Raw genomic sequence first — 15,361 nt, 5'->3', positions numbered from 1 at the left:
CCCCCCCCCCCCTTTTTTCCACTCCCCTCCACGCTCACAACATCGATGCCGTGGTGGAGAAGTGAAACGGGGGGGGGGGGGGGGGGGGCTATCACCGCTGCCACTCACCTGCCTCTGCCTCCGCCGCGAGTCTGTTGTTGTCAACCCAACACAGAGTCTTCCCTCCCGTCACCAAATCCCCCTTCTCACCCACCCCCTCTCCCGCCAAACCAAAACCACACAAACCCAACCTCCTCACCCACGACACGCACACACGCACACCACACACTATCAGCCCATCGCCAAATCCCTGCCTCCTGCTTAGACAGCAGCTACGGAATGTGGATGATCTAATGAGAGTGTCTCGTCTCGTCTCTCTCTCTCTCTCTCTCCTCGCTCTAGGGGGGGTCTTTAAATAGTTTGGTATTGGGCGCTGCTGAGCTTAGCCGCGAGACTACCCCCTTTTCACTCCCTCGCTCGCACCCTCACTTTCTCACTCGCTCAACTCACTCGCTCAACTCACTCACTCAGCCAAGCATATAACACAGGTGAAGAAACTTCTTATTCCATACATCCCCCTCTATCAAGCCACTACAAGCCATAGCCATCCATCATATATCCACAAATACATATATATATACAAGACCAGCTTGTGCCCCCCATCCCCCCCCCTCCCCCTCCCTCCATCCCTCTCTATACCAATCACACATAATTAAAACATCCCCCCACCCCCCCCCCTCCCCCTGTCCCCTACCAGGAAACCCCCCAACCCCAGCACTAACAGCCATCGGCACCCTCTCCACCGTCAACCCTCCCTGCCCCCCAGCCGCGGCTCTCGCTCTCGCAGCCAGGTTCCCACCCTCGACACTCGTCTTCCTCAACCGCTGTCTCGCTCTCGGACCCACAGATGCCGTTGCATCATCGGCTTCAAACACCGAACTCGTCGGCACCCCCCCTCCCGCACCAGCACCCCCCTCTCCATCAGCGGAGACATCGCGGCGCTTCCAAAACATCCCCGTCCTCGTCCTGCGCCGAGGGTCCATAGCAGGGACCTCCGGCTCCCCCCCCCCGGGGCATCCCCACCCCCAACCCCCATCCCCGCAAATGTCGTAGCGACAGGCTGTGCCTTAACGGGGCTGGTGGGCAGTTCAACGGTTGAGACTTTGTTGGTGGTAGAGACGAAAACGGGGTCGGAGATATCCCTCTTATTCACCGAGCGTTTCCTTCCCTTCCCACCCGCGCCTACCGAGGCAGATGCTGCGGCTGCTGAACCTCCCGACCCACTTGACGACGAAGGTGTTAGCGGAGTCGTGGGACCGGAGACGCCTGGCATGCCGTTGAGTGTAGGAACGAGAGCAGGCGTAGAATTAACCGCAAACGGCACCACCGGGCTCGGTCGCGGGATAGAGTTGGACGCGGCGCTGTACGCCGTCCCCAGCGACTCAAGATTCAACTGCATCCCCGGAAACGGCTGCTGCGCCTGCGACCTGCTCTCACTCCTCGATCTCGGGCTCGGCGCACCATTCCCCACCCCATTCCCAGCGAAAGGAACAGCAGGCGGTGAGTTAACAGGTGGGAAGGTAGGTGAATTAATCGTCGCCATGCCCTCCAGCACACTCCTCTGCTGCGGCGCACCAGCCATCCCTTCACCTCCGAAGCGTCCAGGCCCACCAGCACCACCGCCGCCGCCGCCGCGCGCGCCGTAGCCGGGGGTGCTGGCGTTACTCCCGCTCCTCTCTCTCGTCCCTGGTCGCGACCCTCCGCTGTTATGGCCACTCTCCACGCTCCCCGCGCGAGGGGCACGATAACTGACCGGTGGTGCGTCGCGGCTTGGGGAACGAGTGCGCATCGCTGGGTGATGCTGTCTCTCCCCTTGTGCATGTGCACCCGCATGCGCGCCCCTCTGCTGGGGCTGTCTCCCCTGCTGCATCCCTTGCTGCTGTTGTCTCCCCGCAGCACCGAAATAATCATCCGAATCACTCCCCCCCGTCCCCGCGCGATGGCGGTTCATAACCTGCCTCTCCCTCTCCCTCTGCGCATCCCGCCTCTTATCCCTGAAACTCTTCAACCCCTGCTGCGGCAGCGGCGCCGCAGCACCACCAGCCGGTCCAGCACCAGGTGGTCCACACGGCGCGCTCCTAGGCGGCGCGGGGTTATCGTAGTTACTACTCGCATAGCCCCCTCCGGTGCCAGAATCAGAATCATAATGAGAGCGCGGCGGCAGCTGCTGGTTATGCGGAGCGTTAGGATGAGGGTGGTCATCGTACATCATCCCCGGCGGCGTCGTCCTCTCTCCAACCCCTCCCATGCCAAGCATCTTCCGGGCTTTACTCTGCGGACCCGCCGACGAATCCCTACTCCTTGGCACCAATGACTCGCGGCTCGTCATCCCCTTCATAAAGTTAAGATGGTTCGACCTTGGCGTCGGGCCAGCGCCTGATACCGTGCGCTGCGAGGACTGCGGGGGCGTCTCCATCCCCCCACGAACGGGGGACTGGGAGCGACGATCCGATTCCGCGAAACTCCTCAGATTATCCTGCACCCGCTTTCTGCGCGCAGCGAGCTCGGAGGCGAAATCATCGCGCTCGCGTTGGGATTCCGTGCTCGCGTCGCGGCTGTGGTGGTGGTTTATCGCTTTCTCCCATGAAGGCGTGTCTGAGGGAGCTGGCGAAGCGGCGCGGGGGGTTGAGTGGGAAGGGGTGGGTGCTGGGCTGGACGTAGCGGTGAGTTGGAAGGAATAGATGTCGGGGTGGGGTGCCCAAACGTTATTATTGTCGGCAGTGGCGGGGTGGTCGTCCCAGGGGTTGCCGTTCATGGTGTAATCCGCCGCCTGGTACTGTGGTCCCAGAACAGGGGAGGGCGGGCCGCTGAGGGAAGAGGTGTTACTCTCGCTGCGGAGATGCTGGCGGATGATCCCGCTCAGTCCGCTACCAGGCAGCGTCGGTGAGTCTAGCGGCGATGCAACCTTTGTCTTCTCGACTTTGACGTCCTCTGGAGTCTTCGACGGGACCTTTGCCTGCTGCGGCGCAGACTGCGGTAGCGGCGGCGCCTTAACCTTCTGCATCCCCCTCTGCTCATCCAAATCCCTCAACTTCAACCTAAACGCAGGATGCTCCGTCTCCACTCTCCTCCCCATTGTCGCCAGCGGCGCAGGCGCAGGAGCAGGCCCGCGCGCTTCAAACTCATCATACGCCGAAGCCTGCTCCCACGCGTTCACAGTACCCGTCGCCTCGCCGCTCCCCCTGGGCGAACTAGTCGCACTACTATCGTCAGGACTCATGAGGAAAGATCCCATCGACGCCGACTGCGGCTGTGGCTCTGGCGGCGGCTCTCTCTTGGGCGGGAACATGCGTTCGCGGGGTAGGAATTCCCGCTGCGTGGATGATGACGGGGATCGGTCGGATTGGCATGTAGCATTCAACCCCGCGCGGTTGCGTGGCGCGGTATCCTGGCCCGTGGCGTTGGGGGGGAAGGATTGAGGGGGTGCGTGTTTGCGCAGCGGTGGTGTCTCGCGGCCCTGCTGCATCTGCAGCTGCCTTTGGGTGTATTTCCTCTCATCATATGGCTGTGCAGGCTTAGTAAACGCACCCAGCGCTGTAGCCTTCCCCCTGTCGTTGGGTTGGATCGACAGGGCTGACTTGTCATCGGATTCACTGACAGGCGAACTCAGGGGCGGCGTGGTGACAAATGGCTTCAGCGCATCCTTGGTAGTCGGCTTGGTGCCGAAGTCGAATCCGCCATTATTTGGTGGTGTAGGGCTGCTCAGCGGAACCCCGGGTTGTCTCGCTGTGTTGGAACTCGGCCCCTCGATCGGCGACGGGACAGGCGACCCAGCAGGTGAGGGGCTGCGCGCGCATAGATTTCTGCCCTGGCGGGACAGATTATCCAGCCTGTTCGCAGCCGAGAATTGCTGCGTATGCAAATGCTGATCCAGACCCGTCTCATACAGTCTCTTCGTCTTAGTAAATGAGCGCTCAGGTCCCGGCACCGCAGGCCCCGTCACAGAAGGCGTGCGCTGCGACGTAACCGACGTCGCCGCCGTCGAAATACGCGTCCCATTCGGCCCCGACGATGTCGTCGACGACGTCTCGCGATTGCGATTATACCCCAACGGGGGCGACTCTGAGCGATACGCCTCCTCATTACTGCGCCTCTCCCTCTCCCTCTCCCTCTCCTCGCGCTCGCGCTCGCGCTCCTTCAGCTTCTGGAACGCGGATTGGCTCACATCATCGCCGTAGAGCGCACGCCCTCCGAGCCCGCTGGACTCGCCGGTGCCATTGAGGGACCTCATTGATGTCGATCGGCCCATGGGGATCTTGTAGATCTTCTGCCGTCCGCCGAATAGGTTATTCCCTTCCGCCGGCTTGCCGCGTGACATAATACTCTCATGTGCGTCGGTCTCAGAGCTGCCCGCAGACGACTGGAAGGAATCCATCCTATCCAACGCAAACGGTCGTCGCGTCGACTCCCTAATCGATCCCACCTCCGCAATATCGCTGAGTCCCTGGGGCGTAAAGCCAAAACCGTTAAGCCGCGACTGCCTCTTCGGGAAGAGCACACTATCATCGCTCGCCTTCCCAATCTTCGACGTCGGGTCGTCCTGCTCGCGCAGCATGGAGAAGCGGGCCGAGAGGCCCGGCATGAGCAGACTCGTCCGGAAGTCGTCGGAGGCGGGGAGGGCGTTGACGAGATCGAGCTCCATGCGCGGGGGGGGCTCCGTCTTGTCCTTCTTCCGGCGGAAGGTCATGGTGGGTTTCAGGGGCGCCATGGTGGGCGCGGCGGATTCGTAGGAGGGTGGGGCGGGCGCCTCGTCGGCGGCCTTGACCTTCTTCTTGGTGCGGAAGCGGTTCATGGTGAGTGGGTGGTTTGCAGGTTGGGGCCTGCGACTGGGGAGAGGGGTTAGCTCTGGAGGTGGGAGGTGGGAGGTGGTGGGAGGTGGGTGGCTTGCACTGACCCTTTAGATTATAATTCCTCAAGTGAGCTTATCGTAGCTCTCAACGAAAGTAGATATCCCTACTGGCAATCCAGCCGTCTCGGGCCCTCGCAGGCGTAGCAGTGAGGGTAGAGCAGCAATGTATCCGCGTCGTCATGTAGATAGTGGCAAGTGAGTGTATGTCGTCTCGTCGGGTCGCGTAGACTCTAAGCAGGCGAACGTCGAGAGCACGTCGTCGTATATCAAGTCAGTCACTCGTTCGTCTCCGTTTGCACGGCTGGAGATGGAGTTGGTTCGAGGGAGAGGGTGTAGGTGTATGGCGGATTTCGCGTCAGTCTCTCCTCCGGTCGAGGACAAACGGGGGCCGTGGGTGGGCTCGGTTTGGCGATGGAGGGTCTGAGTCGAGTCTGAGTCTGCCGTGCCGGGTACAGCGCTGTGCAGTGACGTGGAGTGGAGTGGATTGAGAGGCTCGGGAAAAACAGTGTCTCTGTATATTGTCCAATTCCGGTCAACAGTCTACAACCGACACAGTCTACAACTGAGTGGGAGAGAGTAGATAAAAAACGCAGGCACAAAGACGCAGGCACACACACAAACGCGGGCGCACAGATGCAAATGGGAAGATGGGGATAAGGCATAAGGCAGCAAAGTGGACAGGCGAGGTGGTGGACAGGCAGAGGGTAGGGGGGTGGACAGGCAGGGGTGTAGGGGTGGTAGGGGTGGTGGTGGACAGGCAGGATGTAATTTCGCGTCGAGGTTGACGGTGGAGTGCTAAGGGGATATATTGGATATATTGGATATATTGGATATATTGGATATATTGGATATATTGGATATATTGGATATATTGGATATATTGGATATATTGGATATATTGGATATATTGGATATATTGGGGGTAGTGCATTGTATTGGATGTGGATGTTTGTATGGGTGATGTTTGTATGGATGTGGATGTTTGTATGGGTGATGTTAGTATGGTTGTTATGGCTGTGTATGGTGATGTTTGTATGGTTTTATGGCTGTGTATGGTGATGTTTGTATGGTTTGATGGCTGTGTATGGTGATGTTAGTATGGGTGGTTATGGCTGTGTATGGGTGATGTTGGATGTTAGTATGGCTGTGTATGGGTGATGTCTGTATGGTGGTTATGGTGGTTATGGGTGATGTTTGTATGGTGGTTATGGGTGATGTTTGTATGGTTGTTATGGCTGTGTATATGATGCTTGAACCCACCGGTTATGGGTGATGTGGTGATGTTTGAACCCACCAACTAGCTGCCTTACACCACCACCCACCAATCCCAACGTCGCTGCCCCTTTTCCTCCCCCCCGCCTGCCCCCTACGGCATGTGCAACAACACGGCATGTGGGGTGCTGCGTGCTGCGTCCTGAAGAAAAACCCCCCCTCGGATATGACAGAGAGATGGCGTGTTTCATGCTTCAGCTTGCTTGGTTCGGGTCTGGTCCTGTCGTTTGCATCGTGGCGATGGGGATAACCAGAGCAGGTTTCGGATATAACCCCCCTTGCACGCCTTACCCACCACCACCCACCCATCCACTTCATGTACGCCTCACGAAAAGTCGACCCGAGGCGAGATCTGCACCCCCCCCCAGTGCGCGTCGCATCAGGGGGAACGCTAGGATACTCCGTAGACTCAAGATGAGTTGCCAAGGCTCGCTTAAAACAGCACCTATCACCCACGAGAATACGGAGTACAGGTCAGGGGAAACGCTAGGATCCCACCCACCTACCACCCACCTACCACCCACCTACCACCCACCTACCACCCACAACCTCGTCCCACTCAGCTTCCCCTTGGTATGAATTCTCAATGTACTCCGTATTACGGAGTATATAAACTTGGAAAATATTACCTCTTCTTCATCATTATCAAGTGAGTCGTCGATGACCAGGGTTATAACGTATTCCACAAGCGAGTCGGTAATACAAGTCAGCCGGTAATTCTGCCCTACTGTAAATACCAGACCTCAATTAAATCTACAACTTACTAAACTAAACCCCGTTAAATTAGACTAATTACAATTGAAACCTCTAAGGGCAAGTACGAGCAGTATGCTTAAGTCATTTACACATACTACACGTTCGTCGCGCATGTATCCGTACAGCTTGCAGGCGATCTACAAGCTCCTCTACAAGCTCTGTATCAACAATTTAAGATCGATTCAGGCCTCCTAAACTGTAAGAACTATCGTCGTGACCAAACTTTGAGAGGAAGCAAGTTGCGCCATGCTATCTACTGCGCAAATTGAGGCTCTTAAGAAATGGATACTTGAGCAGTATTACCTAGGGCTTGGAGCTACTAGGATACGATATTTGCCGCAGTCTGCAAACTCCGGAGCCCACAGGTGGCTCTCCGGTGGCTACAGCACTTTGCGCAGCATACAGCTCAATATGATAATGGAGAGCCAAAGGTTCTACTGCTTGACTCTCATGTTAGCCATACAAGCGATGATTTTATCATTGCAGCTGAAGAACACAACATTATCATATATACCTTCCCATCACATCTTACACACGTTTTACAGCCATTAGACGTTGGGATATTCCAGCCTTATAAGCACTGGCACTGAAAAGCTGTGCTTGCAGCTATAAGGCATATGGATATTACCTATGACCTCCAGTCCTTTATGCAGGATCTCACTCGCATGCGGAAGCAGACCTTTAAGGAGTCTACTATAATATCCGCTTTTCAGAAAGCTGGTATTTGGCCGGTTAGCTGTTCTGTAGCTCTTGCAAAACTACGTACGTACTCACAGCCTACTATAGAGCCTACACCTATGCCTATACCTACTCTACCAATCCGAACCCACGACTTTTAGGGGGTAGAAGAGGGGCTACAGCACTGGAAACAGCGGGTTCCAGAAGGCTTTAGTAGCCCCTCGAAGCAGAGCTACAGGAATTGGCTTACCGGCACTGAAGAGGTAGTAGTAGCCGGCCAACTCCAGGAGCTTGACCTGCGTACTGTACGGCGGCAGGTTGAGGAGTCCAAAAAGCGGGCAAGCCGAAGTAGGGCCCGTGTAATGGCGGGTGCACCAGATGTGAGAATCTAGCCACCCAAGGAAGGGATGATTTTACTAAGACAACACACTGTCTTAGGAAACAGAGCCAAAGGGTTGTAGCTTAGACTATTCCACAACGCAGCAATCAGGTGTGTGATGTAGTGAAGTTGTTCAGACAAGTTGCAACAAATGTTGAGTCTGAGAACTCAGGGGTAAGTCGGAGGTTAACACCTCACTGACTTTTCAGAAACAAGGAGTAACAAGATGAATGCTTGGAAGCTTGTAAAAGACGGGGAAGTATGTGATAGTCAATTTACTGTATTGCCTGCTTGCCCTTTCTTAAGGAAAGGGCAATCCTATTTATGCCAAAGGAGTGTAGTTCTCTCATTTTCCATGACTTTCCATGACTAACCAGGCTTGGTAAATGTATTAGAAATCAAGTGCGACCCACAACTAGCTTGCTAATCATGTAGTGAACGTAAGAGAATCCCATAGAACCATCTCTTGGGTTCCTAGCCTATAGGAAGTGAAAAGGAGGTCCAAGGTCAGAGTACCTATAGATAAATTATGTCATAACTTAACCAATCTTGTGGGTAACTAAGGAGCGATGACGTGTAATGAATCATAGAGGGTTGTAGAAGCTTCTAGAGCTATCGTTCATGTTCCTAGGCCTCTAGTTGGTAGATATATGCCATGTGGTAGTATTGGCCCACCCCCTTAAGGAGGAGATTTTCTTAATAACTTGTTCAATGAGTGTTCAAATGATATGCCGTGATGTATGTAGCATAAACAGATGTAGTAGAAGAGTTTGCAGCAATCGTTGAGTAGTATTGCTTCTGTTGTTGGTGTGATAAGCCAAGATATGTATGGTGACTTGTAGGTTTGAGGAGGAGATTTCTAAGTTTGCTCTTGAGTTTGATAGCAAACTGAGTGCAACGAATGTCAGTATGACAAGTCAGTGAGGTGTTAACCTCTGACTTACCCCTGAGTTCCCAGACTCAACATTTGTTGCAACTTGTCTGAACCACTTCACTACATCACACACCTGATTGCTGCGTTGTGGAATAGTCTAAGCTACAACCCTTTGGCTCTGTTTCCTAAGACAGTGTGTTGTCTTAGTAAAATCATCCCTTCCTTGGGTGGCTAGATTCTCACATCTGGTGCACCCACCATTACAACAGCTTTGAAAATATCTTCATCTCTGTCAACTATCCCTTCACCTATAGGGTTGAGAAAATCTGCAATTGGCATGACATCTCGCAATTTCCATTCCCAGTTCCTCGACCTCAGCAGTATTATCTTGACGCCTATCCATATTTTCTGGTTTTTTTATGAGAGTCGATCGCCACCAACACTTCTGGATTTTTGGTGCTTCAAGTGCTTCCCACGTAAGTCCTGTATCGCCTTTAGAATATTAACTGTTTTAGTAGGGTTCTTATTGGCCTTGAGCTGGCGCAACATGTAATTAATCCATTGTTTTCGATACCCAAGTTTGAAGCTTGCAATTATTCCCTGATCGAGAGGTTGCCAATGAGATGTCGTATTTGGTGGAAGCCAAGCAATTCGAACATTCGACAAACCTTGTAATCCACCAACAAGTTCAACTCCGACTTCATGTCCAGAGAAGTTATCAAGTAATAACAGTATCTTGCAATGCTTCATTTTCTCATTTAACCAGTCTAGGTATTCTTTCATAATTAGCCCTGTCATCCATTTTGTCTCGTTGTATCGATATTGAATCCGCATGCGCTTAACATTAATATTTTTAAAACATTGAGGATTCTTCGACTTTCCCACAACCCATATATCTAGCTTCTCAGTTCCAGTCGAATTTGTCGTAAATGCGAGAGTAATCTGATCTTTGGATTTCTTTCCCCCACTCGAAGCTTCAGTGGCTAGCGTTCGAGTTGGCGTCATCTTCCAAAAGAGCCCAGTTTCATCCATGTTGAAAATATCTTTATCTGCATATGTTGCGCATAGTTGTCAGAGATCTTCCATTTGCGCAATATTTGTAGGATTGTGGATGTCCGCTGCAGCTGCTTCTCCATGTCGAACATATTCCTTAATCTTAAATCTCTTCTTGAATCCATCTAACCAGCCATTCAACCATTTCGGTTCATTCCTATGAATAGTATATTGTGGCAGACAGTCCCAAACTCCATGGTGGAGTTGGTGAACACGAGTTATAAGGATTGTTTGGTATAAAAATAATTTTGGGACCACGGATTTAAGGATCATCCTTATACAGAAATAATCCTTATTTTACAGCTAAAAAACTACAGGACCAGACTACCCATCCTTATACCGAGGATATCCTTATATCGAGGGATCCTTATATCCAGGTTCAACTGTAGCACCATCTACACTACGATATCTTATATGTCTTAGGAATTGGGGCGTGGTATCAGCAGGTGAGGATTCAGAGGAAGATGAGGATGCATAGTACTGTAATTCCATAGTCTATATAGCTATCAATCATGTTTTCATTTTTATACTTGATACTACTCTACTCGAGCCCAAAAAACAGTACTCTACTCGAAGATCTCTGAGTAGTACTCTGAGTAGTACTCTGAGTAGTATTCGGGCAACACTAGCCCAACGTCCAATCATCGACACCAAGCTAGATGAAACACAAAGAGAAATACAGATATACGTAATAATTATATTTCTATACGCTAGCTAGTTCATGACTCCTTGTTTTTTCGAGCTTGCCGCATGACACTACCCTCCCCACCACGTCTATCACCACCACTCCTCATCCTTCAACTTCCATCTCATCCCCCTTTCCCCCCTCATCTACCTCCTCCACCCCCCCTCTCCCTCCCCCCACACCTCCCCTTTAACCTTCAAAACCTTCACCCCCCCTTTCCCGACAACAACCACCCTCCCTCCCCCCACTCTAACCCTCTCCGCGCCCTCCTTGACTCTAAACCTCCTCCCCCTCCCCTGAACTGCAGAGGGTTTAGTGGCGTATGGGAGCGGTAGGAAGGGGAGGGCTAGGATGTAGACTCCATCTTTGGGTTCTGTGGCGTCGATGAGAGCTAATAGCACCTCCTCATCCAAGAACGCGATATCTTTCACCGCACCACCGACATCAACCTTTACGCTGGTGGTGGCTGAGCTCCCCTCCTCGCCAAGGGGTAGTGAGATTCGCTGTATCGACACGGTGGGGGATTTGGAGGCGGAGGTGGCGATATACACCACCCCCTCCCCTCCCTCTCCAGAACACATCCGCATATCCACCCTCCCCTCATCCCCGAACACCTCCTTCGGCACATCAACCTCCACCGCATCCCCGAACCTCACATTCCGCTTCTCAGCATCCGCGATCCCGCAAGAGACGGCCTGGGCCTGTGTCGCGAGGTGTGCGGTTAGTGCTGCGATATTTGGGAGCGCGGTGTGAAACTCGTTCGTCGGGTCTGGGGAGTTGAGCGCTGTTGCCATTATCGGGAAGAGTGGGGTAGTAGATTCTAGCGCCGCGGTATGCGATTCACCAGCCCCGGCATCGAGTGGGGTGAAAAATGGTGCCAGCGGCGAGGCCGTCAATGATCCTTGTATGTATTCGAGGATCTTAGCAGTCGGTACCGTCGCAGCCTCCTTATCATCACCAGCCCCCGCCGCCGACTCCCCCGCAGCCAACCGATCAATCTCCCCCCTTACCCACCCCCCAAACGCGGCCCACCCCTCCACCTCCCCCACCGTCGTGGCAAGCACTCTCGTCGCCACCAAATTCAGCGCCGCCACCGTATCAAGTAAGTTCTTGATCTGCTTTGGGGAAAAGCCGAGAGGGGTGGAGGGGTGGTGGTATGATGCGAGGCCGTGGAGGCGCGAGAGGAGGAGGGAGGCGCGCTCGAGGGCGGGGAGGAGGTGGGTGTGGGTTAGTTTGAGGAGGGTGGTGTGGGCAGTTGTGAGGGCTTTGTCCCAGCGTTTGTGGCCCTGTTCGGGGGTCAGAGTGTGCTTCAGTGGGACTGGATAGGAGGGGAAAATGGGCCGGGGGGGGAGGGAAAAGGGACGTACGCGTTCGGCGAGTTCGTCGACGAGCCATTCCTTGACTTCTGGGAGTGTGTGCCCGGTGACGACCTGATGGTACAGAGCGGGTGCTATAGTCCAATCCCCATGTTCAGCGAGGGTCTCATCTATATTCCCCAAAAACCTCGAGGGTAAATCCTGCGTAGCCTGGTACTCGGCCGCCATCAGCGTCTGAACCTGATGTATATACCTCAACAAATTCTGCAACGCGCTCGACCGCGACGCCAGCAGCGATAAATCGCTCCTCTCGCTCGTCAAGAACCCCAGATGCATCGGGACGAAGTAGAGGCCGCCAACTAAGGTGGATGTGGATTTCATGAGAAATCCATGGACAGCGTGATGAGGGTGCGAGGCGTGCCGGATCAGTTGGTGCCGAGAGGTCTTGGAGGACTTGAGGGGCGAGGGGAAGGTGCCGATGACGAAGGAGTCGAAGATGGTGAGGTGGATGTGGCCGGAAGAAGTGCCGACGACCATTATGGAGATGGAGTCGTTGTCTTTGGGGTCGAAGGGGCGGAAGAGGGCGTCGAGGGAGGCGCGGGAACTGAAGATGTCTTCGCTGCGTAGTATTAGTAGGGTGTCACTCCTTGGTTTGGCGGTTGGAAGGGCGGGGCGTACGTAGTTCCCCCGCTGGGTAGGACGCTGAGCTTGGGTAGGCTCGATTCGATGTCTATGGCGGCTAGATCTCGAGGGAGGTCGAGCAGCTGGGCACTCTTCCCTTTCAACCCGTTCCTAGTAGCATCTTTCCACAATGGCCCGGCCTCGGCGAGGATATCTCCTAGGGACGTTGACGCCGCCGAGTACGATGTCCAGGCTAAACACGTGACTTCCGTGTCTCCTTCCTCTGATACAGTGATCTGATGCACCGTCTTATTACTCTCGGCGCCTATCAACCGAACGGTCCCACCGCTCCAGGCAATGGCGATTAGTTGGCCTGTGATCCAATGTCAGTGATACTCTAAAAGGCAGCTTGCACAGTACCATACCATTGGGCTTCCACACCAATTTCTGCAGCTCCAACACAACGTCCTTCACCTTCTGACTCAAGCTAAACACCCGCTGCCCATTAAGACGGTATATGAGGACATTGTGGTCTGCGCCGCCGACGGCCAATAATTCCATGGACGGGCTGTAGGCCAGCAGGTCGGGGTTGGCGGGGGAGTACAGGGTCTTTTCGGCGATGACCCGCAGCTGCACTGGGTTCGCCATTATTGGGGTATTGTAGTTTTAGGCCTAAGATGGGATATGGGTATCATGCCAGCGGATTTATCGAGGTGATTTTTTACAACACATTCTTTCACTTGGGTGGGTGTTGGGATAACCTTCTAAGCCGGGCAGGCGCGTCAAGTCTGTTTATTCAGTTTGCTAAGCGAGTTCTTCGATTGGGGACGCTGAAGGGGAAGGAGAGGGCAGCAACGACGAAACTTCAAATATTAATTGCTTGTACTACTATGAGTTTCATTTAGAGACCCAGTTTATAGAAGGTCAATTTTAGTCATAAAATTTCACAGCCAAACAGTTGCACCGACGCGTCGTGAACTCAACACATCATTCATAAATCCGATAACGGCTTCATCTACTTTCTACGTGATATCGACATTGATTTCTAGCTTCAAAGAGCCTGCAGCCTTCGACGCCATGCTCCCTGATTAAGAAACGTTCGTAACGCTCAATACATGGTCGAATCATTCAATAGCGTATGACTCTGTAATCGACTTGATCTCTTTCGAGAAAGTGACCTCCTCATCCATCTCGACTAGCGACACAGCAGTGACCTATGGGAATGGTAAGTAAATAAAGATATGAAGACATGGGGAAGAAAACTTACGTCAACATCGATATATGGTGTCGTCTTGGAGAACTTGATGTGCATTGGGAAAAATTCATTCTCGTCGTGAGCTTGAGCCTCGAATTCGAAGGAGCCGGTTGCATTGTCATCATCCACCATTCCAATAGTCCATTCTAAGCTATCACCGGATACTTCGTATGTGGCGTCAAAGCTGGCAACCACGGGCTCGCTGGTGGCAAAGGGAATGATGACACTGACGTCCTTTAATGCATCACCTCCAGTGAGTTCGTACTCCACGGTAACGGTATAATTGCTGTCCGAGCCCTTGTTAACCCACACGGTAAAGGTAATGGGGATGGCGCTGCTATCATCAGCCTTTGGTGTAGCTCTCCACCTCAGCACGCCGACAGAGTTATTAAGAGGGAATTTCCCCTGGTTTTTCATCTGGATAGCCTTTGAGCTGGTGAAAAGGTCTCGATCCACATTTGGATGGGTCTTGAATTGAGCGCCGTGGCCTTCATTTGCCGTCAGGTTAAGCTTCACCTTGCGGAAAGACTCGTCGGATATTCTTAGTTGGAGATCGCCCTTGACTTCTATCGAGTTTACGGAGCCCTCTCTTGTCAACTTGGCGTTGATGGTCTCGCTGATTGTGACGTGGATGACATCCCTGTCGAGGCTGGACTGCAAGCTGCTGGAGCGTGCGTGTCCAGCTGGCGCAGTTGGGATCTGGACAGGAACCAGGGGCGAGGTGTCCTCAGCCTCGACTCCCATCTCACCACGGACGCGCTCAAACATATCTGTGGTCTTCGACTTCTTCCCCAGTTGCATGCCCTTGCCCTTTGATGCGGTAGCCTTGTATGATTTATTCTTCTCTGCCTCATAGGAGTCGTAGGTTTCTGTCGTAGGCGTTCGCGCAGTTGGAGTGTATGTAGGGTAGTTGGGAGCCCGTGGTGGGGCGTTTCGGCCAGATCTCGAGACCTCCTTTCGTTGCATCTCCAATTGCTTCGCCTTCCTCTTGCGCTCCTCCGTGGCCTCGAGTTCCTTGTTGCGGGAGATGATCTCCTGGATGCGCTCCTCGTGACTCTCCATCTCCAAGAATGTCTTGATCTGGCTGATCGAGAGGTTCTCGCGGTATCCCAGTGTGACGATCTCATCAAATGCGCTCAGCAGCTCGTAAGCGTTCCTCAAGATCTCACGCTCATCCAAGCTCCTGCATGTGCTGGTAACAACTTGCGCGAAGAGATGGAGAGAGTCGATGTCCTGGAGGATGTTGGATTGGCGGTTGGTGATGAGCACCATGTAGAGCTCGTCGAGAGGCTGGTAAACGAAGCGCACATTGTCCTGCTCTACTGTCGTATGCTGAGTTCCTCTATCCGCCAGCTTTGGGAATCCCGCAAGCAGGGCTTCCACTCTTGAGCGCTGCATCTCACGGAACTGGCGTGAGACAATCGCCTTCCCCCCGCGGGTGCAGATTGACGCTGCGAGAACGACCTGCCGTCTATAGTTAGAGGGTTTGATCCAAAGAAAACATTAGGCAAATACACTGACCATCTTGATTAGTCTGTAAACAAGGCTTATGAAAAGGCAGTTGTCCTGGTGTTTGTCATGTCC

The 15,361-nt window shown here is 53.5% G+C and overlaps 5 protein-coding genes across 5 annotated transcripts; 1 reads left to right on the top strand and 4 right to left on the bottom strand.

The window, feature by feature from the left end:
• Window positions 1-750: 750 nt before the first annotated feature.
• Window positions 751-5,592, bottom strand: VC83_05436 (uncharacterized protein). Its single transcript, XM_024469058.1, has 2 exons — window positions 4,934-5,592; window positions 751-4,865 (listed from the first exon to the last, which is right to left on the bottom strand). Exon 2 carries the CDS (start codon window positions 4,829-4,831, stop codon window positions 857-859), a length of 3,975 nt encoding a protein of 1,324 aa, XP_024323445.1. The 5' UTR covers window positions 4,832-4,865; window positions 4,934-5,592; the 3' UTR covers window positions 751-856.
• A 1,570-nt stretch (window positions 5,593-7,162) lies between these two features.
• On the top strand, window positions 7,163-7,468 carry VC83_05435 (uncharacterized protein; the record flags this gene model as incomplete). Its single annotated transcript, XM_024469057.1, has 1 exon — window positions 7,163-7,468. One exon carries the CDS (start codon window positions 7,163-7,165, stop codon window positions 7,466-7,468), a length of 306 nt encoding a protein of 101 aa, XP_024323446.1.
• A 1,564-nt stretch (window positions 7,469-9,032) lies between these two features.
• Window positions 9,033-10,244, bottom strand: VC83_09647 (uncharacterized protein). The gene has a single exon (XM_024473060.1). It carries the CDS (start codon window positions 9,877-9,879, stop codon window positions 9,265-9,267), a length of 615 nt encoding a protein of 204 aa, XP_024328828.1. The 5' UTR covers window positions 9,880-10,244; the 3' UTR covers window positions 9,033-9,264.
• A 487-nt stretch (window positions 10,245-10,731) lies between these two features.
• VC83_05434 (uncharacterized protein) lies at window positions 10,732-13,471 on the bottom strand (the record flags this gene model as incomplete). The annotated part of the gene is made up of 4 exons (XM_024469056.1): window positions 12,948-13,471; window positions 12,580-12,895; window positions 11,953-12,520; window positions 10,732-11,871 (listed from the first exon to the last, which is right to left on the bottom strand). The coding sequence occupies exons 1-4, from the start codon at window positions 13,168-13,170 to the stop codon at window positions 10,732-10,734; spliced, it is 2,247 nt and encodes a 748-aa protein (XP_024323447.1). The 5' UTR covers window positions 13,171-13,471.
• VC83_05433 (uncharacterized protein) lies at window positions 13,472-15,356 on the bottom strand. The gene is made up of 3 exons (XM_024469055.1): window positions 15,299-15,356; window positions 13,790-15,241; window positions 13,472-13,736 (listed from the first exon to the last, which is right to left on the bottom strand). Exons 1-3 carry the CDS (start codon window positions 15,299-15,301, stop codon window positions 13,647-13,649), a joined length of 1,545 nt encoding a protein of 514 aa, XP_024323440.1. The 5' UTR covers window positions 15,302-15,356; the 3' UTR covers window positions 13,472-13,646.
• Between the last annotated feature and the right edge of the window lie 5 nt (window positions 15,357-15,361).

The sequence above is a fragment of the Pseudogymnoascus destructans genome (genome assembly GCF_001641265.1).
Source record: "Pseudogymnoascus destructans isolate 20631-21 unplaced genomic scaffold scaffold_13, whole genome shotgun sequence".
Taxonomy (NCBI): Eukaryota; Fungi; Ascomycota; class Leotiomycetes; order Thelebolales; family Thelebolaceae; genus Pseudogymnoascus; species Pseudogymnoascus destructans.
This window is presented reverse-complemented; position numbering and strand designations above follow the sequence as displayed.

Excerpts from the sequence above, each read along its gene's own strand:
- VC83_05436 (XM_024469058.1), bottom strand. The coding sequence starts at position 4,831 with ATGAACCGCTTCCGCACCAAGAAGAAGGTCAAGGCCGCCGACGAGGCG.
- VC83_09647 (XM_024473060.1), bottom strand. The coding sequence starts at position 9,879 with ATGGATGAAACTGGGCTCTTTTGGAAGATGACGCCAACTCGAACGCTA.
- VC83_05433 (XM_024469055.1), bottom strand. Across the intron at positions 13,737-13,789 it reads CACCATATATCGATGTTGAC|GTCACTGCTGTGTCGCTAGT; the intron begins GTAAGTTTTCTT and ends CCATTCCCATAG.